Below are 26,969 nucleotides of genomic sequence, written 5' to 3' on the forward strand. Positions count from 1 at the left end.
CCCGAAATCCGATGCATCTACCATCAACAAAAGGGGTTTCTGGGGATCGAATGGCGTAAGGCAAGTATTAGAAAGCAACGCCGATTTCAACTGGCGAAAGGCGCGTTCGTATTCCGTCGTCCAGACGAACGGAACACCCTTACGGCGTTAGGTATGAAGCGGAGCTGAAATAGAAGAGGCATTGCGCAGAAAGCGATGATAATAGTTAATTTTACCCAATACGCTCTGTAGCTGTTTCATATTCTGTGGCGAAGGCAAATCTTGTATGGCACGGAGGTGCTCTGGACTCGGATGTATGCCTTGGACATTGATGACATGTCCCAGGTACGGTAAGTCACGAGCAAAAAACACACATTTGTCCTTCCGCAAGCGAAGACCATGTTGGCGCAATACCTGAAATAATGTTCGTAGGTATGCTAAATGCTCGTCTGCCGTCTTTCCGGAGATCACAATATCGTCCAGATAGTTCGCAGCAGTAGGGACCGACGCACAAATATTTTGTAAATATTGCTGAAACAATGCAGGGGCGGATGCACACCCGAATGGCAGTCTTTTGAAGCGGTACAAACCAAGATGCGTGTTAACCACCAAGATGCGCTGGGATTCGGCGTCTACTGGGATTTGCAAGTACGCATCTGCTAGGTCCAACTTGGAAAAGTATTTACCCGGGCACAGTTTATCAAAAAGATCTTCCGGGCGGGGTAAGGGAAAAGTTGCAATCACGAGTTGTTTATTCACTGTTGCCTTGAAGTCCACACAAAGTCTCAGTTTTCCGGAAGGTTTTGGCAAAATTACTAAGGGTGAGGCCCAGAGAGAATCTTGCACACGTTCAATTACACCTTGTGATTCTAAATCGTTTAATGTTCTTGCGGCCTCATCACGCAATGCGTGGGGAACATTGCACGCTCAGAAAAATTTCGGTTGCGCGTTTACTTTCAGTTCCAAATGTGCTTCATAGTTTTTAGCGCAACCTAAGCCCGGTGCAAAAATGTCTGCAAATTCTTCACACAGACGAGAAACACTGTCTGAAGGCACAGTCTGATTCACTGATAGGACCTGATTTACTATGGACATGTTAAACAACTGACATAAATCTAAACCAAACAAGTTCACTGCAGTAGAAGAACGAAGAACGTAAAATGACACAAGTTTTGTTTGTCCCTTGTATGTTGCAACAAGAGTGCACTGTCCTAACACAGGGATATTTTGTCCTGAATAACTATTTAACTGAACATTTGCGGCACGCAACGGAGGTTTGCCCAGTTGTTTGTACGTGTCGTGATTGAGCAATGAAACTGCAGCTCCGGTATCGAGCTGGAATGGTATGACCTTGCCATTAAAGTCCAAATCTACAAAAAGTTTATTGCCCTGCTGACGACAAGAGCGACTGTCTCGTGCAATTTGAACTGATACAGGCACAGCATCACTTGCTAATTGACGTGATTTCCGGCGACGTCGACGCACACTTTTTGTGGGACGAACACAGTCACTGGTAGAGACAGTGGCACTGGACGAAGTGGAATTAACTACATGAATGTCCATGGGCGAAGGTCCACGAGCCTGAGTATCCTTGGTTCGATTCCGGCGCGAAGCAAAGGGCCTGGAATGATTAAGAGTGTCTGATCTGAGCTTTTTCTGGCAAACACTTTGAACATGTCCTTTCTTATTATAGAAAAAGAAAATAGCTTGGCGTGACGGGCAATTGTCACGCGAATGTCTAGTTGCACACCGCGGGCATGATTTCACTGCATTTGTGTGCTGGCGCGGCACACCTGGTTTAGAGCGTGGCGGCAGCTGTGCGCGCGAGGGCAGTTTACTGGGCCGCGCAGCGCGCCCGGCTGGCCGGTTAATGTTACAAGCTGCTGGCGAAGTTGCAAATGAGTCCTGAGCACAGTCAAGCGTGTCTTGTCTATCTAATATGTCTATCACTTGCTGATGGGAGGGATTAATCGGTTTCAAAATCTGTTCCCGTATGCGAACATCAGAAACGTTCTGTGCAATTGCATCACGCACCATTGTATCTGAATAAGGGAGGCCACAGTCACATTCAAACGCACAATCCCTAGTAAGGCCTTGCAAAGTTGCAACCCACTCCCTATTAGTCTGACCAGCTGTACGTTTTGTACAAAAGAACGTATACCTTTTTGCAACTACATTAACTGTTTCTTTGAAATAGGCGTCCAATGCCGACAAAATTTCTTTGTAGGACAGAGTTGCTATGTCGCGTCGGGGAAACAATTTCACTATCACACGGTACGTTTGCACGCCGACTCAAGACAATAAGTGAGGCTGCCGCTCGTTACCTTGAATTCTGTAGGCGGCGAGATGAAATCCAAACTGGCGTGACCACTCAGTCCATGTCTCTTGCGTTAGGTCAAAACTGCGAAACTGCGGTGCAACTGCATGTTGTGGCTGCGGTAGCGGTGAAGCGGCGGCTGCCGCATCGGTTTGAATGGCACGTTGACCCTGGACGAGCTGTCCCAGGGCATCCAATAACGCCTGCGTCTGCTGATTCTGCAAGCGATAAAATTCGGACAGTACATCTGGGGAAGCCATGACACAAGTAAATGTAAGCAATTAGAAAGAACACGTTTCCCTCGTTGCCAATGATGTGTTGGCAAATGTGCCAACACCTTGTAGATAGAGGAGGCCGAAATGCACGCTATCTAACGCAGACGGGCGTGAATTCGGGAACAGGATAAGTAGTGAATTCTCATAAGAAAAGTATGCAGCTCCTCGAATACTTATCTTTTATTGTTTGATGTGAATACAACATTCTTGATGAGACATTTCTTACAATAACTATCAAACTATGTAAGGCTAATGGCGCCTTGCTAGGTCGTAGTCATGGACTTAGCTGAAGGCTAATCCAACTGTCTCCCGGCAAATGAGAGAAAGGCTTCGTCAGTGTAGTCGCTAGCAAAGTCGTCGTACAACTGGGGCGAGTGCTCTTCCGTATTTAGAGACCTGCCTTGTGGTGGCGCTCGGTCTGCGATCACACAGTGGCGACACACGGGTCCGACATGTACTAAATGGACCGCGGCTGATTTAAGCTACCACCTAGCAAGTGTGGTGTCTGGCGGTGACACCACATATACCTTATTGTTATTTCTAGTAACTCAATGAAGCGTGGCGCTTTTTTGTTGAACTTTGCGGCACTGTTTCACGATCCAAAACCAACCAAGATGAATTGGAGATCACTCATAGAATTATAATCCCACGAGACACTGATAATAAGCGACTTTTTCGTATGATATTAGGTTCAGCACTCAGCGACGTAATCTCGCCCACAATTAGAATGATGCATGAAAATGATAATCGGGATTTAGGTAATCTTTCAGACAATTTAATTTTTCGTGTCAAGTCTATGACCATAAAAGTGGGGAGACATCCGCATTGCACAGTTGGATGCTACAAGCAGAAAGCCAACACGTATTCAGCTTCGTTTACTGACTTTATAACACAGTTCTCACGTGCAATATGCAAGTATTAGCTATGCAGGTGAATTTAGTTTTGTTGTTCATAGCTTACGGAAGTAGTGTTTGTTTAACTGTTTCAATTAAAGTTTAGGAGTCAGATAGTGTTTTGAATTTGTTTTACTTTCTCATGAGAATCACATATTTTACATAACTGGTAAGTTTCAGGCACTGATTATCACTACTTATGGGATTTGTCTTTGTTTTTTTATCACAACACGCGTCTTTCAATATTCGTGACGCTTGTCAGTATCTTTCTGATAATTTAATATTTTTCCTGTCAGATATGCCATTATTTTCCAACGTGAAGTCGGGTTGAGTCAGAAGTAGAATCTGCACAGGAACTCCCGATGTAGGCTAATATACGAGGTTAATAATGCAATTCAAATAATGACGGAACCGTAGCGCCGAGTCATCAGCATTTCAAGCATGGAGAGAGGTGCCTCTAATCTTTTAACACTATGTTCAGCAACAAGAAACAAACCACATTCGGAAACCCAATACATTCATAAATCCAAGTCAGGGCGATAAACCAGTAAAGCTGGTAACACCACAATGGATAACCTTGTTGTAGGCGCCCATTTGTGCCAGCCTGCAGCTGATAGGAGGGGCCAGCTACACGCCACTGGCAACAGTGCAGCGAAGCTGTGGCAGCACTTTCTTTTGTCGTCATCTTTAAGCTGTCTGCCTGATATCTGTCTTATGCAAACGGAGCGTCCGAAGGGGAAACAAGATATTATACACAACAAAAACTTTTCCATGCGTCAAGAATTAATTTTTTTTGAAGGGAGAATCATCATCCAACGTGTGCTTGCATGTACCTTAGGAACGTCACTGGCAGGAGCATGTTTTTCAGTAAGAGCTATGTCAGTCTGATGTTATAAACTAAGTTCCAGACGACCGGTAATTGCGGTGATACTATTGAACACGCGAGGCTTGATCAGATGTTCGTAAACTACTCCAGATTTTTTCAATAAAATTTGGCAATTAGATTTTGACATTGGTATGGCATAGTAAAAGATAATGGTCATGGTGTAGAACTGTTGTTATGCTCCACCTGGGTGGAACTGTTGTTTTGCTCCACTACCAAAGAAAAGAATGTTAATGTAACAATCCACAAAAGAACGCACTCGTTTCTGTGGACTGAGCCATGCATTACGACGAGTTAGAAGAGTTAGTTATCGATATAATAAAATAACTCCTCAGAAAAATATTTTGCAGCATTTATAATCTGCGATTGTGTATCAGCTTCCATCAGTCACATCAGCAACAATTCGATGTGGGTAGCTTTACAAGGTTTGTAATGTTCAAATCTTCAAAAATGTTCAAATGTATGTGAAGTCCTATGGAACCAAACTGCTGAGGTCATCGGTTTCTAAACTTACACACTACTTCACCGAACTTAAACTAACTTACGCTAAGTACAAGACAAACACCTTTGCCCGAGGGAGGACTCGAACCTCCGACAGGGGGAGCCATGCGAACCGCGACATGGCACCCGAGACCGCACTGCTACTCCGCGCGGCAGGTTTGAAATGTCCCTGATTTGTTAGTCACATGACATCCAGTCATTAGTTCAAGTTGGAAGTCACTGGGTTCTTCCGAAGGACCCATTCCGCTGTTTATGCTTCTCTACTGGTAACACGGTACTGCCTGTCTCTTTTTATACCGGCTGGTCCTCCTTCCGTGACATCTAGTCGTCAATTCCGCGTTACGTAGGTGTGTGAGAACACTTTTGACCATATGTTATATACAATTATTTGTTTTATCCACCGAAACGCCATTTTCTACCCATAATCCAGTTTTATTCACGGCTACAGAGTATTTCGCGATTCGTTCTTGTAAATAAAGTTGTCAGTTTACTTGTCACGTGTGATTTGGATGAAATCCCAAAGTTTCGATGACTGCCTCCATCATCGTGTTCAGGGGGAAGTACGTCTGTCAGATTTCTATTCCACAAAGTTTCGGAGTTGTAGCCGGATGAGACTGGCCACTTGCCGCGATGTTTTGGCTGACAACCACCTTCAAGTTAGTGTTTTATGCTGGAAATTGCTAGTTCACATCGCTAACTTGAAACAAAAAGTTCGCGTGGAGACGCATGCGCAAAGGCAGCCGAAACATGAGCGACATCTGTCAAGTTACGCGCCCTCTTCTTGTGTTCTTTTCTGCCAGCAAAGGACGATCTACGATAGCGGAGCGCTGGAATTTACAGAACACCTTACCAGAGTGCCAAAGCCTGTGTTGATCAGACAAGGGCCACAGTGCGTGAGAGCAGCATTGAACAAGATCGCCACACTCGCCTTTCTCAGCCATAGCCGACCACTGATTCTCCACACGACGTTCCATGGAATATTATGCCATAGAAATCTTGGCATCTACGAGATCCTTCTGGGATTCAATTACACACATCAAAAAATGTTTTTCATCACCTCGGTTACGAGCGTTCCGATATCTGTACAGAAAATTAGAATAGAGATCAACAGAAACATCATTCCCGCCCTTTTTATTGCTCATGAAAACCACACACTGCATGTTGTACCACCATACGGCGAGACCTTCAGAAGTGGTGGTCTAGATTGCTGTACAGAACGGTACCTCTAATACCCAGTAGCACGTCCTCTTGCATTGATGCATGCCTGTATCCGTCGTGGTATACTATCCACAAGTTCGTCAAGGCACTGTTAGTCCAGATTTTCCCACTCCTCAACGGCGATTCGGCGTAGATACCTCGGGGTGGTTGGTGAGTCACGTCGTCGATAAACAGCCCTTTTCAATCTATCCTAGGTATGCCCGATAGGGTTCATGTCTGGAGAACATGTTGGCCACGCTAGTCGAGCGATGTCGTTATCCTGAAGCAAGTCATTCACAAGATGAGCACGATGGGGTCGCGAATTGTTGCCAACATGCTGCTGATATGGTTGAACTATCGGTCGGAGATTGGCATTTACGTAACGCACAGACGTTACGGCGCCTTCCGTGACCACCAGTGGCGTACGTCGGCCCCACATAATACCTCCCCAAAACAGCAGTGAACCTCCACCTTAATGCATCGCGGGACATTGTGTCTAAGGCGTTAAGCCTGACCGGATTGCCTCCAGACACGTCTCCGACGATTGTCTTGTTGAAGGCATACGCGGCACTCATCGGTGAAGAGAACGTGATGCCAATCCTGTGCGGTCCATTCGGCATGTTGTTGGGCCCATCTGTACCTCGCTGCATGGTGTCGTGGTAGCAAAGATGGACATCGCCGTGGACGTCGGGAGTGAAGTCGTGTATCAAGCAACCTATTGCGCGCAGTTTCAGTCGTAGCACGACGTCCTGTGGCTGCACGAAAAACGTTATTCAACATGGTGGCATTGCTTCAGGTTTCCTCCGAGCCATAAACGGTAGGTAGCGGTCATCCACTGCAGTAGTAGCCCTTGGGCGGCCTGAGCGAGGCATTGCCATTGACAGTCCTTGTCCCTCTGTATCTCCTCAATGTCCGAACAATATCGCTGTGTTTCACTCCGAGACACCTGGACACTTCCCTTGTTGAGAGCCCTTCCTGGTACAAAGTAACAACGCGGATGCGATCGAGCAGCGGTACTGACCGTCTAGGTATAGTTGAACTACAGACAACACGAGCCGTGTACCTCCTCCCTGTTGGAATGACTGGAGCTGATCTGCTGTCGGACCCCCTCCGCCTAATAGGCACTGCTCATGCTTGGTTGTTTACATCTTTGGGCGGTTTATTGACATCTCTGAATAGTCAACGTCTATCTGCAGCAGCTCTGGGAACCGGGGTGATGCAAAAGTTTTTGTTGTTGTATGTAGTAAGGAATCAATAGAAATACGTTTGGAGAGAGTTATAATTAATCGTGATAGCTGATTTCATTTAGATAAGGCGTGGAAACCGTAATTTCTTTATTATCTTCAGAAAAAATAGCATTTTATGACCATGACACGTGTAGAAAGTTACTTTTATTCATTTGATATCTAAATTTTAGCTCTGCGAGCCCGCATTCCGACAGAGCGCGCGCATGTGGTATCACAACTACGCATGTCTCTGCGCACCATACATGGAACAGTATTCGAAGAGGGCGCGAAACTCGACAGAGGTCGGTCATGTGGCGGCTGCCTTTGCTCACACGTCTTGGCGCCAATTTTTGCCATGACTTTAGCAATGAGAACTAGCAACCTCCGGTGCAAAACAGTTACCTGAAGACTGCTGAACGGTGTTAGTCGAAATATCGTGACAAGAGGTCGACGTCATCCGGCTGCAATCCAGAAAGTTAATGGAATACTCTTAACGGTTGGAAAATATCAAGAATCACAAGTTTATTCATGTTACAGACGCGTTACGCCATTTATATTCGACATGCTCAGGGGATTTAATAGTTATTCTTGTTCCCGGTCGAAAACTGCTTTTCCATAGCCACAGATCAGTTAACAGCACGATTGATCTGACACTAACTGAAAAGTTTTGTTACGAGAACTGTCGTAACTGCGAGTTCACTTGGTGCAACACAAACACTAAGTGAACATAGAGTTACGATAGAAATATTTATAGTTCTCGTAAGAAAAATTTACGATATTATCCCCATTATATCTACACTCCTGGAAATCGAAAAAAGAACACATTAACACCGGTGTGTCAGACCCACCATACTTGCTCCGGACACTGCGAGAGGGCTGTACAAGCAATGATCACACGCACGGCACAGCGGACACACCAGGAACCGCGGTGTTGGCCGTCGAATGGCGCTAGCTGCGCAGCATTTGTGCACCGCCGCCGTCAGTGTCAGCCAGTTTGCCGAGGCGTACGGAGCTCCATCGTAGTCTTTAACACTGGTAGCATGCCGCGACAGCGTGGACGTGAACCGTATGTGCAGTTGACGGACTTTGAGCGAGGGCGTATAGTGAGCATGCGGGAGGCCGGGTGGACGTACCGCCGAATTGCTCAACACGTGGGGCGTGAGGTCTCCACAGTACATCGATGTTGTCGCCAGTGGTCGGCGGAAGGTGCACGTGCCCGTCGACCTGGGACCGGACCGCAGCGACGCACGGATGCACGCCAAGACCGTAGGATCCTACGCAGTGCCGTAGGGGACCGCACCGCCACTTCCCAGCAAATTAGGGACACTGTTGCTCCTGGGGTATCGGCGAGGACCATTCGCAACCGTCTCCATGAAGCTGGGCTACGGTCCCGCACACCGTTAGGCCGTCTTCCGCTCACGCCCCAACATCGTGCAGCCCGCCTCCAGTGGTGTCGCGACAGGCGTGAATGGAGGGACGAATGGAGACGTGTCGTCTTCAGCGATGAGAGTCGCTTCTGCCTTGGTGCCAATGATGGTCGTATGCGTGTTTGGCGCCGTGCAGGTGAGCGCCACAATCAGGACTGCATACGACCGAGGCACACAGGGCCAACACCCGGCATCATGGTGTGGGGAGCGATCTCCTACACTGGCCGTACACCACTGGTGATCGTCGAGGGGACACTGAATAGTGCACGGTACATCCAAACCGTCATCGAACCCATCGTTCTACCATTCCTAGACCGGCAAGGGAACTTGCTGTTCCAACAGGACAATGCACGTCCGCATGTATCCCGTGCCACCCAACGTGCTCTAGAAGGTGTAAGTCAACTACCCTGGCCAGCAAGATGTCCGGATCTGTCCCCCATTGAGCATGTTTGGGACTGGATGAAGCGTCGTCTCACGCGGTCTGCAAGTCCAGCACGAACGCTGGTCCAACTGAGGCGCCAGGTGGAAATGGCATGGCAAGCCGTTCCACAGGACTACATCCAGCATCTCTACGATCGTCTCCATGGGAGAATAGAAGCCTGCATTGCTGCGAAAGGTGGATATACACTGTACTAGTGCCGACATTGTGCATGCTCTGTTGCCTGTGTCTATGTGCCTGTGGTTCTGTCAGTGTGATCATGTGATGTATCTGACCCCAGGAATGTGTCAATAAAGTTTCCCCTTCCTGGGACAATGAATTCACGGTGTTCTTATTTCAATTTCCAGGAGTTTATTTATAATTTGGAATGAGCAACGGTCTTTCGTTACTGGAAATGATTAAGTAGTGAAAGCTTCTTTAGTTATAGCAAGATTTTTGTGATCTCATAATAACTTTTGCTTCCATGCACAAAAAGTACGGAATTTGCAAGTTTCTCCCATTCATATTTACTCTCTCGACTAATTTAGAAGCCTCTTTGATGCTAAAGTCACAATTAACCTTCAGCGGAATTGAAAAATTGAAATGCGAAGGAAGCCAACACACAAGAAGAATTTGACAAACAATATAAAACGAAAACTGCAAAGTTAATACATTGCTTTACTTGAATTTTAATAAGCCATTACTAATTTAACTACTGTTAATTTACCCTGAGAAATAAAACAGCTTCAGCTGTAAAATCCTTTTATTCTTAGGCGTATTTCTCAACTTGATTTATCGTAGCTTTGGTTGCCCAGACTACAAATTTTTTGTAATTAATTTAGTTTGTTCTACTTTTCTTTTAAGACGGAAATTTGAGTCTGATTATTACTGCAGAACAAGACAGTTAACTTACTGAGGCATTTTTAATAAGCTCTCAGTTACACTTCGGAAAAAAAACTCGCGTTGTTACTCTTCCTTAGTGATGTTCTTTTAGCTTCAAACGACGACACTCGAATATTTAATAACAAGAAAGGATTTGGACACTATGTAGCCGGCAACGAAGTAGGATAATAAATACAGCGGGAGGTAGAGCTTTGAAGACTAAAACGGTTGTTACTGAACCGAAAGTTCACTGAAGATGCCTTACTGCAACAGGTGAAGCGTTTGTGGTATGTGAATCAACTTAGATTTCAGAGTGAAAAAGGCGTTACACTCGGTTAAATAAGTGTTATCTGTTCTCTGATATGGGAGCCAGATGCCAAAGGGATGGCGAGTACACGGATGCATGCTGTCCGTGTGGATATTGCCTTCCGATTTATCTGCAAGAAGGTGACGAGTGGTTGCATTCCATTCTACTAGGTGTGAAAACGAGCCATAATTCATAGGGAACGGTCAGAGCGGTCCTCAGCTGTATGTTGACCGCAAGAGATCATTACGAGGCAGATCTTCAATCATCTGCGTTTTACAATAGCAGCTGAACTGTCGTGGAAGGCGTGCTGAAAAGTAAATCCTCCGAATTTTTTACGTGAAAACTCTTAAATTTTTTAAAAACAAAGTTTTATTAACATTCTATGTCTTTATTCTTCATGTATGCATATTTATATCTCAACATAACCACCCGGGTGACAAACACGTTTCTCCCAAGGAGAGACCAGTTTGTTGATTTGTTACTGTAGGTCGATTGACTTTTTGGACGGAGCAACCACTTCATGTCTCCTTGCACTGCTTCGTCACTATCAAAGTGAAGTCCTCGAAGCGGGAAATTAGACCGATTAATACACATGATATATAATAGGTACCACAACCGATACTGACAACGGAGTAAAATACTCGGAGGCATTACGTTTCAGCCCGCCACTGTATTCCATTTCGGCGAACAATTTCCCGAACTGACGGTCTTTCTTACCTTATGTGGAGCACGTCATCCAAGCCTGAAATGACACCGAGACATGCCGACAGACCGAACAGCGTGCGCAAGCCGCATTGTGCCATCCACGATGGAGACACGTAGCGATATCCTGTCTTAAAGAAGTGCTGCAAGTGATAAAGGTCGTGCAAGAAGTTATCTAAGCAGTTCCTGTATGGGTCAGTCAAACGGAAGCTAGATAGGCGGAAAGAAAACAAGTAAATTATTTATTATTTCAAAAGTAACGGCTGTAACTGTGATACAAGACGGCCAGTGGCTTCAAGGAAAAATGTTTGTGATTGCCTACGGAACCATGGGTGTACACAGGCGTGCAAATCTTCATCAGAAGCAAATCGACAGCCACGAATGTTTTTTTCCATGGCTCCAATAGTATGAAAAGCACATGGTGAGCGATCGGGACTTTATGGAGGATGTGGAACGTCTGCAGCGTACACGAGCAACATTAACACATGTGAGGCCCTTCGGCCTCTTGGCGCCAAGGTTATTTCGATTATGCTGCACAAGTCTCCCAGGGAATCCCTTACACATCCTCCATACAGTTCCGATCGCTCACCATGTGCTGTTCATATTTTTGGAGCCCTGAAGAAAAATACATTCGTGGCCGTCGATTTGATTCGGACGAAGATGTGCACGCCTAGGTACAATAACGTTTCCGTAGTCAACCGCAAATATTTTTCCGTGAACGCATTGACCGTCTTGTGGCACACTGGGGTAAACGTACTAAAATTTTGAAATAATAAACAGTTTACTTACTTTGTTTACCATCTGTCTCATTTTCATCAGCGTATCCGTTATAAGTTAAATGTTGATTCAAACCGCAACGTCATAAGAAGAGCCGAAGCAAACAAGCTGCAAATTCACGAGGGCGGCGCGAGCGAGCACTGTCCCATTTACTGGCTTCCATTCGCACCAGGACTGCACAGTTCAATTACAACCCCAACAACCAAGCCACGAACACTGTCGACTGTGTACCGTTTCATTCCTTCCATCTGTCTTTCACGCTGACGAATGCGTTAAGCTGAAAACGGTCTGAAGTCTCACGACTATTTTTTAATTTATGGGAAACATACCTGCCTATGTGCGACGCAGTTGAAGGTAGAGATGCAAACGTAAATGAAGAGAAAGTTTACTGCGCCCATGATGCAGGAGTACATGGCGTAGTTCTTGGCGCCATCTAGGAAAGCTGCCGTCTCCTTGTCGGAGACTGTTGTTCCGGACGCCGTTGCATTCGCCAGGGCTCCACCGTAGTCCACCATAGTCTTAGTGAAGTCCCCAAATAGCAGGTTGTCTATAGGTTTGACGGCGGCCGCACCCAAGCCAGCCATCAAGCCTAGCGCGAGGACGAACCGCTCTCCAGCCGTCGAGAAACGGTACTGTGAAACAAGATATTTCCATTCACTGTCACTGAATGCTACCTGACTGGCTTTCAACAAGAATGGAGGTTTGAGAATGGGGCTGTGTCCCCAAAACTAGTTCCAAAAAGTTAAATGTAAGTAAATAGGAAATAAAAAAACAAATAAGTATATTTGTGGCTACAGTTGTCGAACTGCTGCTTCCAAAAGATATATTTTATCTCCTGAGCAACAATAGGACGTGCTTGTCTTCCTCTGGATTCTGGAACACGAAGATTTTATTCATTGCTCAGTTTTCACGAACTTCTACAACTGAATTTCTCTGGTTCCACGAAACCTCTCATTTAGCCAATTGTAGCATTACGTGGCTGATCGCAGTTCTTTTGGAATGACACATCTCGAAACTGACTAACTCGTTTATATCAAAAAAGTGGCAATATTTATTCTTGTCCCTTCTGTGCATAAATTTATGCGTACCCCTATGTATGGACCCACAAACAAAATTCTCCTTCGCGAATAATAATCGTGAACTGTGATGCCGTTTTGTAACAACACTCAGTGACGACAGGATTGTGTCAACATGCATTTCGCTTACCGCACAACCCTGAATTAATTATTTCTCCCGATCAAATTGCTTGAAAGTTCGACAAGATAGCACAACGACACAGTGCAAGTCTTTCAATAAACTGGACGCCACTTCGGCTCCTTACGCGTCCCTAATTCACCCCAGTTATTGAACTGGGAATGGGGAATGGGAAAGATGGAGCTATAGTTCTACGTGCAATTCGAACCACGTGTTGTTTCTGACGAATCTGCACAACAGTGAGAGGTGAATGCTAGGTTAAAGGCAGACTGAAAAAAGTTCTTGGAAGGAGATTCAATGCCGGTATCTTTTGGTATGCAGGCACGGCCCTTTGCCACTAGACCAACAAACCTGACGGTTACGTAAAAAGAGGATTCAGTGCAAATGCGTTCAATTATGTCTACTGGAAAGGAGTTTCGCCTTTATATAGTGGATCTCACTTTCGAGCACCAGTGTAAAGAACACCATTCAGTCCAACAATTTGACGGAATGTAGTGAGTTATAACACCCCAGAATTTACGATAAGCCGTAGGTCACTCGTTTTCTGACTACAGCAGTGTCCGCAGACAGTGGAGAATCCTGACTCATTTATCTCTTGGAGTGGTAAAGGGGGAAGTGTCGGCAATTATCAAGGTCTTGGGGATGCAGACGCAAATGGAAACCACTGCTGCAAATACACGAAACGTGTATCCACAGTATGTGTAACTTTCGAGTATGCTCTTATCATGAACACGTCCTTGGAAAAAGACAATAAAAAAGAGAGAGAGACGAACGAATGTACAGTGCGGTCCTTTCAAACTTATTTGAGCACTGCCAGGGAAGGAGCTGTCAGTAGAGGGGCAGATAATTAAGTTTTTTGAAGTAATGTGTGGAATGTTAAAAGTCTGATACCTGTGGGAAAACTAGACAATGTTAAGAGAGAGATGGGCAAGCTCATTGTAACGTAGCTTCTCGAAGACTGAGGCGAATGTCTGTCCAGGAGTGATTTCGCATGAATTATATTCAGTGTAGAATATCACTGTTCTCATTGGGATGAACAAGGGATTTTTGGAAGACGTCAGAAAGCCTCGAGGACTAGGATAATCCCAAGGTATGTAGTTTGAGGCTATGGATTGTCTTCGAGCGTATGTGAGAAACTAAATGAAACATTGATAAACGAAACATATGGCAATAATAAAGGTACGAAGAGACGGGTAATGCTCCATCCCCAGAATGAGATTGCTGAGCAGCCAGGGAAACAGGTTGCCACATTGGTACGCATAGTCCCAATAGGGCATAATGGAACTCTGACGATTTTCTAATGGAAATAAGCAACACTATTATCACGATAAAAGCATAAACGTCTGTTCGTCAGTTACATGTGTTACAGTTTGTGTTTAATTTTAATAGCGTACTTGAAAACTGTACGATAAGTAAATAAACAAATAAATCCAAAGTAAATTTACTTCAGGTAGACATCACACTTCATTCTTTAACACAGAATTTTGTCACCAAATTATTACAGGACTCATACTGCAAAACTAATGCAGGATTTTGTTTCGGGTTTCTATAGATCAATTTTTTCTGTAGACCCAGAAAGGAACCAAAAACACAGTGAATAATGAAAATAATGAATATTTTCTTGTAATACCAGTTATGTAGAACGTAATTCTATATGCCAACAAATTCAACGCTGCAGAAAGTCGTTGTGTTTCAATAGGAATCACTAAACTTTTGAAGACAAGTATTACTACTGATACCGTTATACCCTGCATAGTTCAAAGGTGGTGTCGACGAGTTCATATCTCTTAGCGATACACTGAATATCTTTCGACTGAAAATTAAATTCACGTACGAAATCGAGAACAGTACCATGAACTCAGCTTCCTTACCCTGAAATTGTGGCTAATAGATGGGAAATTTAAGTCTGACATCTCTATAAAACGCATTACCGTCCATGTTCCTTTCTGCCATCCCTATAGGCATAGAATTGTATTTTTTCGTCCTGTGAGTGACTGGATGTTTGAGGTGTCTTGAACACCGTCTGCTGTTGTCACGGAACGGTATATTTTTACTGAATAAAGATGACCCTACTGCAAAGAAATATTTTTCTATTCCATTCATCGATGGTATTTCGTATCGGACTGCGAGGTAATTTAAAAAATACGACCGCGTTGAGGCGTTTACCATCAATAATCTCACTATACTTCTTCTCATACATAACGACAGACCTCCTACAGATAAAAGTCTAAAATCTGGGATATACAAAATTCAGTGCAGCGAATGTCCAGGGCCGGCCATTGTCGCCGAGCGGTTCTAGGCACTTCAGTATGGCCCCGCGCGACCGCTACTGTCGCAGGTTCGAATCCTGCCTCGGGCATGGATGTGTGTGATGTCCTTAGGATAGTTAGATTTAAGTAGTTCTAAGTTGTAGGGGACTGATGACCTCAGATGTTAAGTCCCATAGTGCTCAGAGCCATTTGAACCATTTTGAATGTCCAGGATTTTATATAGGACAAACAAGAAGGGCATTTAAGACTCGGTTCCATGAATATCTATTGAACAAAGACGGCGAGAATGCTTTTAAGTCTACGTTCGCAGAACATCATAAAGCTGAGCGGGCCGGGGTGGCCAAGCGGTTAAAGGCGCTACAGTCTGGAACCGCGCGACCGCTACGTCGCAGGTTCGAATCCTGCCTCGGGCATGGATGTGTGTGATGTCCTTAGGTTAGTTAGGTTTAAGTAGTTGTAAGTTCTAGGGGACTGATGACCTTAGAAGTTAAGTCCCATAGTGCTCAGAGCCATTTGAACCATATAGCTGAAAAGTACTTACACCCACCGCTTTCGTTAGTTGATACTGAAATCTTGCTCGTAATGTATAAAGGGTGCAAATTGAATCTTTTAGAAGAGATAAACATTTATAAGCTTTCCCACCGAGCTCCAAAGATATGCTGAATGATCAGCTCTCGTTTAGAAAGAGGTTGATTTTTGATTGTATTTCCTTTCTTTTCAAATGATTTGTAACCTCCTTATTTACTTAACCAGTGTGTTACATCAGGCAGTAAAGGCGCCCATTTGTAGGCTGTCGATTCAAATGACTTGCAACCTTCCTGTTTGCATGCATTTGCATCTGTTATTTACTTTTTTTTTTTAACTTTGTTATCTGCTCAAGATGTATTAGTGCTTTTTAACTTAATTTATTTTTGTATATTTTTGAATACATTTTAACTGTGATGCTTAGTCAGAGCCGCGGGCTACCTATCTGTATAATGGACAGTGTGCCTAATACATTTTCCTGCGTTACGCTTTTATCTAGCTAAAGTTTTAAGTTACTAACGTACATGTGCTATGCTGCAGTTAGCATTTATAAGAGTTATAGGTAGAGGTCCTAAACAGAATGACAACTTGTAAAAACGCACTGGGACCTCGCGTTCGCTATCGAATGGGATGTCTTAGCCGGGGCGGGGCCCACTTACTCGCGTCGTTGGAAACTCGTATGCTGCGGGCGTCCTCTACGTGAAGATACTGGAAAGTTCATTGCAGCGCCTCTTCTCCGTCAGCCCACGGCGCTACCATCAGCTGAATATTAAATAAGCCGGACCATTGAACGCATTCTTCAGCCCGTTTTACAAGCTTTGTCATTTTCGCGTAAAAATTTATACGCTTGATTAGCACGTGACTTAAGATTCAAAGTGATGTTCAGTTTCGTTCGACTTACGTTAGAGACACAAGCGTCATAATTGTGTTTAGTCTTGGTAAGCTTTTAGGTATACCAGCGCTCATTGCTTCTCACATTAATGAAATCTTTTATGTTTAAACTATCAGTCTATTGGCGCTAATCATCATAAGTCTCGTGCTCTTTTAGTGTTTTGCTTATGATACGAAGTTTTTTTTGGCATCATATCTTCGCACTTATTACGTTACTTTTTAACTGCTCGACAGTGCTATGTAAAAATTTCAACGAAGGAATTTTTATTTTGTTTAATACTGTACATTTATTGTTATTAATGTGCTGTTAATCGTCATTCAACCCTAGTAATCACTAAATTTTTATTCTACACCCAGTTCTTGTAGGACTCTATCTTCCAAACTTTGCTTGACAGCAGCTTTCCAATGTAAGCTTAATTGTATGATTAATGATGCATTAATTTGCCGAAATTAGTCAAGAAGTTAATGTAATAAAAATTTGTGCGGCTGATTGTTTCTACTCTTAAAACGTGCATCTCAAGTGCTCATTGACAACCACGAATAAAATTTTAATACTAAAGATACTTGCAAAATTAATTAAGGAAAGTTTGCAAAGGCAGACAGTTTCCAAAAACTGGAATATTGCTGTAACTGTTTTATTCTAGAAGAATGAAGACACAAAAGTCAGCCTCCTCACCCCTGCGTGCAAGATAATACGTTGTAACCAGAAAATATTGCATTTTAATCAGTCAAAAGGAAAGCCGTCTTTAGAAGTGAAGTTAGTTCAATGGACGATTTTCAAGCCGTAAACTAAACAAGTAAAACGAAAGTGAATGTCCATTCCGTCTAGGATTCATAGATATTGATTCAATATCGAAGAGGAGTCTGTGGTATAACTCCTTTGAGAAAAACATTGGTTCAACTAAGTTGTGTATACTGAAGAATATACCTGCTTAAGAACTTGTTTGTCCGTCTTTGGAACGAAATACATCACTCATTCTGCGCATCGCGGATCCGACAGTTTGTTGGTACGTTTGTGGAGGTAGGTTGGATTAGATGCCTACGCACAGGTCATGTAATTCACGTAAATAACGGGACGCTGATTTTCGCACGTTGTGACAGCGCCCGATAGCGACGCAGATAGGTCAATAGGATTTACATCAGACGAATTTGGTCGCCGAGACATCACCGTCAGTTCACTATAATGCTACTCAAATCACTGTAGCACTGTTCTGAGTCACGGGCAGCTATACTGCTGAACGATGACATCGCCGTCGGGAAGACACCAAGCGTGAAGGGTTGCAGGTGGTTCGCAAATGTAAGCATGTCTTCGATTACCACCACAGTTTACGTGCAAGCTCAGGAGAGTGTCTCCCATAGCATAATACTGCCCCCACCAGTCGGCGTCGGTGGCACGCAGAACATTTCGAGCCATCGTTCACCTCGATCATGGCAGACTTCTATGTTCACAATGTACGATGAACGGTTGTGCGCCGTTTTCGAGATACTCGTTTACAGATTCTGCGTAATAATAATCTGCTATTTGTCAAAGTAGCTCATCTCAATAGATTTCCCAATCTGCAATGCATATCTTCGCTAGGGTGATCCCCTGTCCATGTCTGCTCCGCTTACATGCTTCCGTTGCCGCGTCACGTTCCCGCAACGTCACCAGGCGGCATCCAAGTATGTAAGCGGAGCAGACACGGATAGGGGATCGTCCTAGCGAGGGGAAGATTCATTGAGATAAGCGACTTTGACAAACGACGTATTATTATTACACAGCAGTCCAGAACCGCGGGATTGCTACGGTCGCAGGTTCGAATCCTGCCTCGGGCATGGATGTGTGTGATGTCCTTAGGTTAGTTAGGTTTAATTAGTTCTAAGTTCTAGGCGACTGATGACCTCAGAAGTTAAGTCGCATAGTGCTCAGAGCCATTTTGATTATTACACAGCCCCTGTGAACATCTGGAAAACGGCTAAGCTGGTTGAATTTTCACGTGCCACTGTCGTGGGACTGTACGGAAAGAAGGACAGTGAAAATACCACTAGGTGCTAAATGGTTGGACGTCCACGACTCTTCACAGAACATAGAATTCGGAGGCTTGTCTGCTCTGTACAGTAGAATAGATGGCGATCTGTGGCATCTCTGGCTAAAGAGCAACATATTGGTCCATGCACAAGTATTTCAGAGCACAGCGTTCATCGCACATTGTTGAACATGGAACTCCACAGCAGAGCACCCGTACATATTCACATGTTGAGGCATCGACATCGTCAGTTACGATTGCAGTGGGCACGGGACCACCGCATTTAGATCGTCGATCAGCGGAAACGTGTCGGCTCTTAGGGTGAATCACACATTTGCTGCACTAGGTAGATGGTCGTCACCTCAAGCGCCGGCATCGAGGTGAACGCCAGCAGTATCACTGCCGGTGTCTCGGAGCAATAACCGTGCTACAGTGGTTTGACGAGCATTATTGAGAACTCGCGTTGATTTCTCGGCGCACAAATCCGCCTGATGTAAATCCTGTGGAACCCATCTGGGTCACCATCGGGCGTCATCACCAAATCAGCGGCCCGTTATTTACGCGACTTACATGACCTTTGGAGAAAAAAGGGCCACCTGTATGAATATCAAGAGCTCAGATGTAAACCCAGTTCTAAGAAAAGAAGGGAAAGCAGAAAGGTGGAAGGAGTATATAGAGAGTCTATACAAGGGCGATGTACTTGAGGACAATATTATGGAAATGGCAGAGGATGTAGATGAAGATGAAATGGCAGATACGATACGGCGTGAAGAGTTTGACAGAGCACTGAAAGACCTGAGTCGAAACAAGGCCCCAGGAGTAGACAACATTCCATTGGAACTACTGACGGCGTTGGGAGAGTCAGTCCTGACAAAAATCTACCATCTGGTGAGCAAGATGTATGAGGCAGGCGAAATACCCTCAGACTTCAAGAAGAATATAATAATTCCAATCCCAAAGAAAGCAAGTGTTGACAGATGTGAAAATTACGGAACTATCAGTTTAATAAGTCACAGATGCAAAATACTAACGCGAATTCTTTACAGACGAATGGAAAAACTGGTAGAAATTGACCTCGGGGAAGATCAGTTTGGATTCCGTAGAAACATTGGAACACGTGAGGCAATACTGACCTTATGACTTATCTTAGAAGAAAGATTAAGGAAAGTCAAATCTACTTTTCTAGCATTTGTAGACTTTGAGAAAGCTTTTGACAATGTTGACTGGAATACTCTCTTTCAAATTCTAAAGGTGGCAGGGGTAAAATACAGGGAGCGAAAGGCTATTTACAATTTGTACAGAAACCAGATGACAGTTATAAGAGTCGAGGGGCATGAAAGGGAAGCAGTGGTTGGGAAGGGAGTTCGACAGGGTTGTAGCCTCTCTCCGACATTATTCAATCTGTATATTGAGCAAGCAGTAAAGGAAACAAAACGAAAATTCGGAGTAGGTATTAAAATCTATGGAGAAGAAATAAAAACGTTGAGGTTCGCCGATGACATTGTAATTCTGTCAGAGACAGCAAAGGACTTGGGAGGAGCTGTTGAACGGAATGGACAGTGTCTTGAAAGGAGGATATAAGATGAACATCAACAAAAGCAAAACGAGGATAATGGAATGTACTCGAATTAAGTCGGGTGATGCTGAGGGAATTAGATTAGGAAATGAGGCACTTAAAGTAGTAAAGGAGTTTTGCTATTTGGGGAGCAAAATAACTGACGATGGTCGAAGTAGAGAGGATATAAAATGTAGACTGGCAATGGCAAGGAAAGCGTTTCTGAAGAAGGGAAATTTGCTAACATCGAGTATAGATTTAAGTGTCAGGAAGTCGTTTCTGAAAGTATTTGCATGGAGTGTAGCCATGTATGGAAGTGAAACATGGACGATAAATTGTTTGGACAAGAAGAGAATAGAAGCTTTTGAAATGTGGTGCTACAGAAGAATGCTGAATATTAGATGGGTAGATCACATAACTAATGAGGAGGTATTTATTAGAATAAATAATAGATAATACTGAAATGTAAAGTTATCATGGAGATGGTCGATAGAAAAATTATCCAATTTAGAAACGTAAAATGTTTAGAAGTTAACCTACAAGGTGTAGATAATGAAGATCTCTTAAGTTCAGAAGAAACAGTGCAATAAATGACTGGATACCAGAGTAAATCGAAATTGTATACGGAGAAAAAGTTTCCGTAATGCGTGGTAAAAGAAGAGGAAGAGCAGATTGATGGGAAAGAAACAAGTCGTCTTGTGGTTAGTTTGATACAGCATAATCTGCAAAGAAAGAAGTTGGCAGCCGTCAGTTTTATGTCTAGAGTGATTAAAAGGAGTGGAAAGTAGAAGGTTACGCAGCCTGTTCTAGAAATCTAATAGGTAACAGGACTATTCTCGAATATTTAGAGAACACTTAACATTACTTAACAAAAGTGACAAGCAGACGAATGTGATAGCGACCAGTAATAACACCTTATGCTTGTGAATTGCTGACTAGGAAAAATGCAGATTGGGAAGAGAAACGTAAAAGACAGAGCACGAAGGTGAAACTGATTCCGTAAAGGAAAAGATACGAAGTCAAAGAAGCTGACATAGTGATCAGTAGCGGAACTCCATCCGACAAGGCCTCGGAAAGACCAACGGTACGTCCGTGTAATTAATTAATTATTTATTTTTTTTGCTGCCATTTACAAACGACCTGCCACCTAATTACCAAGACAGGTCGTACTTTCAAAATATGAAGTTGCACATGCACATAATGTGAAACTTATTTGATATTTCTTATTGGTAGTAAGGACTAATAACGCTGCAGCTTTGAACTTTTGCAAACTTAAATACATATAATTAAGAAATGAAAATCTTAAAATTAACGATTTGTGAATAGAAGATAGAAATTTTGGAAGATACGAAAGATGTTATGACATATTACCCTTTACGACATAAATTCGAACAATTTTCTAAAATAACAAGATTCTAGCATTTAGGAAGGAGAAATAAAAGGTAAAAGGAAACGCATAGGTTTCTACTAGAGATCGCACGACCCAGCTATCTGAAGTGTGAACTAAGTAGAGGAGCCGGCCGTTGTGGCCGAGCGGTTCTAGGCACTTCAGTCCGGAACCGTGCTGCAGCTACGGTCGCAGGTTCGAACCCTGCCTCGAGCATGGATGTGTGTGATGTCCTTAGGTTAGTTAGGTTTAAGTAGTTTCTAAGTCTAGGGGACTGATGACCTCCGATGTTAAGTCCCATAGTCCTTAGAGCCATTTGAACCATTTTTTAAGTAGAGGAATAAGTTATTTGGATTGTACATCTGAAACACATTATTGTATGATTTTTCACTGATATGGTTGTTTTTTTTTTTTTTAATTCCGAAAGAAACCTGTGACTGAACGCGGTGGATGCATCGTTACATCACATGAATCTTCGTTTTTTGACTATGTGAGCAAAGTAGTATATTTCGATGTATGCTACGAGTATAAGGAGATCCTTCGGAACACAATACAATTTAATTCTACAAACATTAGAACAATGTGTCAAATCTGTGTACAAAGGACTGTAGTGCTAAGTGTAATTTTCAGTAGGTAATTTCCTTACCAGTTTTAAGAAAGGCACAGGAGATGGTGATTCTTTACCTTCCAGTTCCTCAGTGGAAGCCCTGAAATTAAAAACATAATATCAATTCGATAAATTACTTTCGTGAGCTTACGGTGGTAAAATGTTTTCTATATACTCATATTATTGTTTGTTGTTTTACCGTTCTATTGGCGTGGATTTCTTCTCTCTGGATGTGTCTTCCGCTGAAATCTTCCCACTAACTTCGTCTTCGGTGTCGTAAGATGAAAGTAGGGGCTCGACGAGCTCCGACCTGAAGACGAAAATCCACTGTTAGGTCTAAATTTTCCAACATTTCTGTGCATCTTGTGAAGCCTCGTTACTCTGAGAAATGTAGAGAATGAAGCATGAATAGAAATTAATAGTTGTAAGTAGTAATGGAAGAAGGGCTGAGGAAAATATCACTAGTTTTGAAACTTTCAATACATTTTAATTAACAATTCATAAGAACTGATAAGCTAATCTTGTGACAAATGGAGGATTGAAATATCGACCAGGTACGTTTCTGAGGATCTGGAGAACTGTCTCAAGGGTTTCTGTGTAATTTTCGTCTCACTTTCAAGCATTAAGTGATTAACAAAGATGGCAGACGGTTGAAGCTTGTCTATACGGTAAAACGACCATTACAACGAGGGAACTGCTGGCACATTTCCTTTGAAAAGAAGTGGCGTAAGATCCGTTAGCGAATATGACTCCACTGCGGCTCCGTCTTTTTTTCTGTATGTCAACTTCAGAAAGTAGACGGACGCCCTCTGGACCTGTAGAATAAAACAAAGGTGTCATGTTCTGTTATTCAGCAGCTATGTAGATCGAGCCACGGCGGAAGGAACGACTGCTTGCGTCACTCCTCCAGGAAGAATGTAACAAAGTGAACAGTCTGACTCTCACTCACTTCGCTCATTTAGTTCAGATTTCTCACGCGTCTCTCATGTTGCCGACAGCGTACGTTCTGCGGATTTTGTGACGTTACAAAAAATCTGCTATTGGAGGTACGAAATATAAGATGGGTATCGCTTTTTCAGAGAAACAGCGTTACATATCTTGCAAACGTCACGCAATAAAACCAAATACACCTCACAAGTCATGATGAAGATACGAGTTCAATGCCATTATAAAAGTGGTTCTACAAAAGCGTTAAGAAGGCTACAACTGTTTTTAATTGTGAATGTTTTACTGGACGATATACATTAGTAACAAACTATTGGAGCCATCAAATCATATGAAGTGTCAAACGAGAGCTGTCAAAGTCTTCATACATCACAGTAGGATGCATTACAACTCCTGCAGGCGACGCAGGGGTCGCAAATTTCATCAGGACCTGTATAAGCCCTGTAAGGATATGGAAAAGGCTGCAAATAGTTAAACCTTTTCCTGAATTTATCCTCCACTTGTAGGCACGTTACAGTTAAATTTTTATAATACACTAAAGCTGATATTTAACATAAACATTAACATTCCAAAAATATAAATAGAAAAAAGTATTTGCAATTTATCCCCCCAAAAAATTATCCAAATTAAAATTAATTCAAATGCATTTTTCTACTGTAACACTGACAAACACTTTTACTATTATAAACCTATTGGAAGTCCATAACTGAACAAATTTTCAGATTATTTTCATGTGTCACATATGAAGTTATATGTCTACATAGATGTTACGTGATAGCAAACCATGCATTTCGTCTAACGGATCCATCTCCCCATACCCCCCTCCCCCCCTCCGCTTCTGTTTTCCCATATCATAAATATGGGAAATCGGTACAAATAGCAGATACAATCAGTTTTTAACAACAGTTCCAAATTTCGTCCCGGGACGAAAATAGGAACAACACAGGGGACGAAATTACGAACACACTCAGTTTATAGTAATAGCCGCTACAGGGATTTAGACTACGTTCTTGACTGTAGCGATTAAACACGAGAAACTGCAACACATGACTGAAATACAGCCCAATATTTGAATGCAAATTTGCGTTCACCCTAGGAATTGCTGGCTGTTAATTTTACAGGTGCATTAACTCACCTCAGCGTAAAAAATTTAATACACTCATACGCGAAAGCTACCAGTGCTGCAAACAACAGATTCTCTCGATAAAACATTTGTTACCAACTGTAGAAACCGAAAGTACCTAGGGGGAAGATATTAGGATCCCTTGCTGTACATACAAAGTTATGGACAACTTTACAAGAGATAGCTGTGTCACAGACATAAATTCTCCGCAAGCTACACGTAGTACGAAGGCAGCGTGGGTTGCATAGTTCATCACTTAATTCTTCCAGGTAATGAACAGCTACAGTTAACTATTAGATGCACTGTAAAAGTTATGTATGTAAATCCCATCAGTAAAAGTTACGTTAAGTCGCTACGGAAATATGAGTAAAAAGTAACACACAAGAGGGCAGATTGACATTCATTCCTGAAGTGAGCCACATGTACATTATAATTTTAACGTAATTCATCCAACGATGTAAAACTGGGTATAGGTTTGTTTATGAATTTCGTCAAAATTTACATAATATTTTAATGTTTTTGTAATGAGAAGTCACAAAATCTTGTATAATTGTGAGTTTATTTTAACGTGGTGCATTTATGAACAAATGGTAGTTGCTTTTAATATGGGTCATTCTTTTAATATTTAATATGGATTCAGTAGTATGTGCCGCCAGAGAGTGTATTTAAGGGGTAGCAGCACTATGCACATGGGCTTTCTTCTTTCGTTTTTCATTTGTGGTCTTTCATTGTTGGTATCTGCATCTGAGGGTACTAAGTGTCAATCCACATGGTCTGCGTAGTGAAACTGGTGCGTAATTTAAAGTTTTGATCGCTAAAATAATTTTACACAGCGCGAGTGAATGCTTTAAAATGTCCCTGGCAAATTAGATAGAGGTTTCAGTGACTGTTTCAGCGTCCATTGAACTTTATGAGCTATGCTTGGGACTTGAGGTGACTTAGAAGTTTAATTAATATTCTTTGATTAGTATCGAGACCTGCATGTCATGTAATTATCTGCCTGTTTTCGTAGTGAATATTTAGGATAACAGAGTTTAGTTTTATGTTGCGATTAATAGTGGGAAACTGTCCTGTGAGACTTTGAGTATTTGCTTTCCAATTTAGTAGTTAACCCCTTAACATTTTTCTACTGCAACATTGCCATTATTCCAATTTAGTAGTTAACCCCTTAACATTTTTCTACTGCAACATTGCAATAATTATTATTTACGTTCTTAAATTTACATCCAGGCCATTAGCAAATGTGTGAATTGTTATTAACATACGTTTGCGTTGTTTAAACGGTAATTATTTTAGTTTGACAGCATTATTAACCCCTCGACATTCGCTATGCAGTTTACTTATTTATAAAGTCATGTTTTTGAGTAATGAGTGTCCTGACAGGTTTGACCCGCCACGAATTCCTCTCCTGCGCCAACCTCTTCCTTTCAGAGTGGCTCTTGCAACCTACGCCCTCAATAATTTGCTGAATGTATTCCAATCTCTTCATCTACAGGTTTTGCCCACTACAGCTTCTTCTAGTACCATACAGTTTATTCCTTCACGCCGTAACTGATGTCCAGTTATCCTGCCCCTTCTTCTTGCAAGTTTTTTCTGTATGTTCCTTATTTTGCCAATTCTGTAAAGAACCTAGACATTCCTTACTTTGTAAGTCCACCTGAATTTCAACATTCTTCTGTAGCACCACACCTCAAACTTTTCGGTATTCTTCTGTTCTGGTTTCCCCACTGTCCTTGAGTCACTACCATACAACGCTGTGATCCAAATGTACGTTATTGGGAATTTCTTCTTCAAATTAAGGCCAATGTTTGATACCAGTAGACTTCTCTTGGCCCGAAATTGCGTCTCTGACGTCGCTAGTCTGGTTCTTATGTTCTCCTAGCTTCGTCCGTCGTGGATAGTTTTGTTCCCAGGGTAGCAGAATTAATTAAATTCGTATGCTTCATGATCCCCAATTTTGTTGCTAAATTTCTCGCTATTCTCACTTCTGCTGTTCTTATTACCTCTGTCTCTTTTTCCAGTTTACTCTCAATCCATGTTATGTACTCATTAGATTTTTCATTTCACTCAAGAGGTCCTATAGTTCTTCTTCACCTTGAATTTTAATCCTACTGTTGCAGCTTTCTTTTATTTCTGCTAGTGCTTCTTCGATGTAAAGACTGAACACTACGAGCAAAAAACTACATCCTTATTTTAAACCCTTTTAAATCTGAGCAATCGTTTCTTGGTCTTCCAGTCTTATTGTTGCTTCTTAGTTTTTGTACATATTCTATATTACCTACCTATCCTCATAGCTTATCCCTATTTTCCTCAGAATATCGAACATCTTGGACCACACCATTGTCGAACGCGTGTTCCGTATCTACATACTCTATGAAGGTGTTTTCATGTTTCTTCATTCTTGCTTCCATTATCAACTGCAACGTCACAACTACCCCTCTGGTGCCTTTACCTTTCCTAAGGCCAAACTGATCTAACAGATTCTCAATTTTCATTTCATTCTTCCATATGTTATTCTTAAGAGCAGCTTGGATGCATGAGGTTTTAAACTGATTGTAAGGTATTTTTCGCACTTACAACACTTGCTGTCTTTTGAATTGTGTGGACGGTGTGCATGAAAGTACGTAGCTGGATAAGTAGATTCTACATAGCAACTTGAATAGTTGTACGGTTGCCAGGTCC

The 26,969-nt window shown here is 42.7% G+C and overlaps 1 protein-coding gene across 1 annotated transcript in view; it reads right to left on the reverse strand.

Annotated features, from left to right (window-relative positions):
- The window catches only part of LOC126474391 (ATP-dependent translocase ABCB1-like), a 194,693-nt gene that overhangs the window by 153,633 nt on the left and 14,091 nt on the right, over nt 1-26,969 (reverse strand). The window contains exons 2-4 of the mRNA XM_050101859.1: nt 22,419-22,529; nt 22,259-22,319; nt 12,174-12,416 (exon numbers count right to left, since the gene is read on the reverse strand). Coding sequence (XP_049957816.1) covers nt 12,174-12,416; nt 22,259-22,319; nt 22,419-22,529 — 415 coding nt within the window. The remainder of the gene's footprint in view (nt 1-12,173; nt 12,417-22,258; nt 22,320-22,418; nt 22,530-26,969) is intronic.

Source organism: Schistocerca serialis, chromosome 4 (genome assembly GCF_023864345.2).
Source record: "Schistocerca serialis cubense isolate TAMUIC-IGC-003099 chromosome 4, iqSchSeri2.2, whole genome shotgun sequence".
NCBI classification, from domain to species: domain Eukaryota; kingdom Metazoa; phylum Arthropoda; class Insecta; order Orthoptera; family Acrididae; genus Schistocerca; species Schistocerca serialis.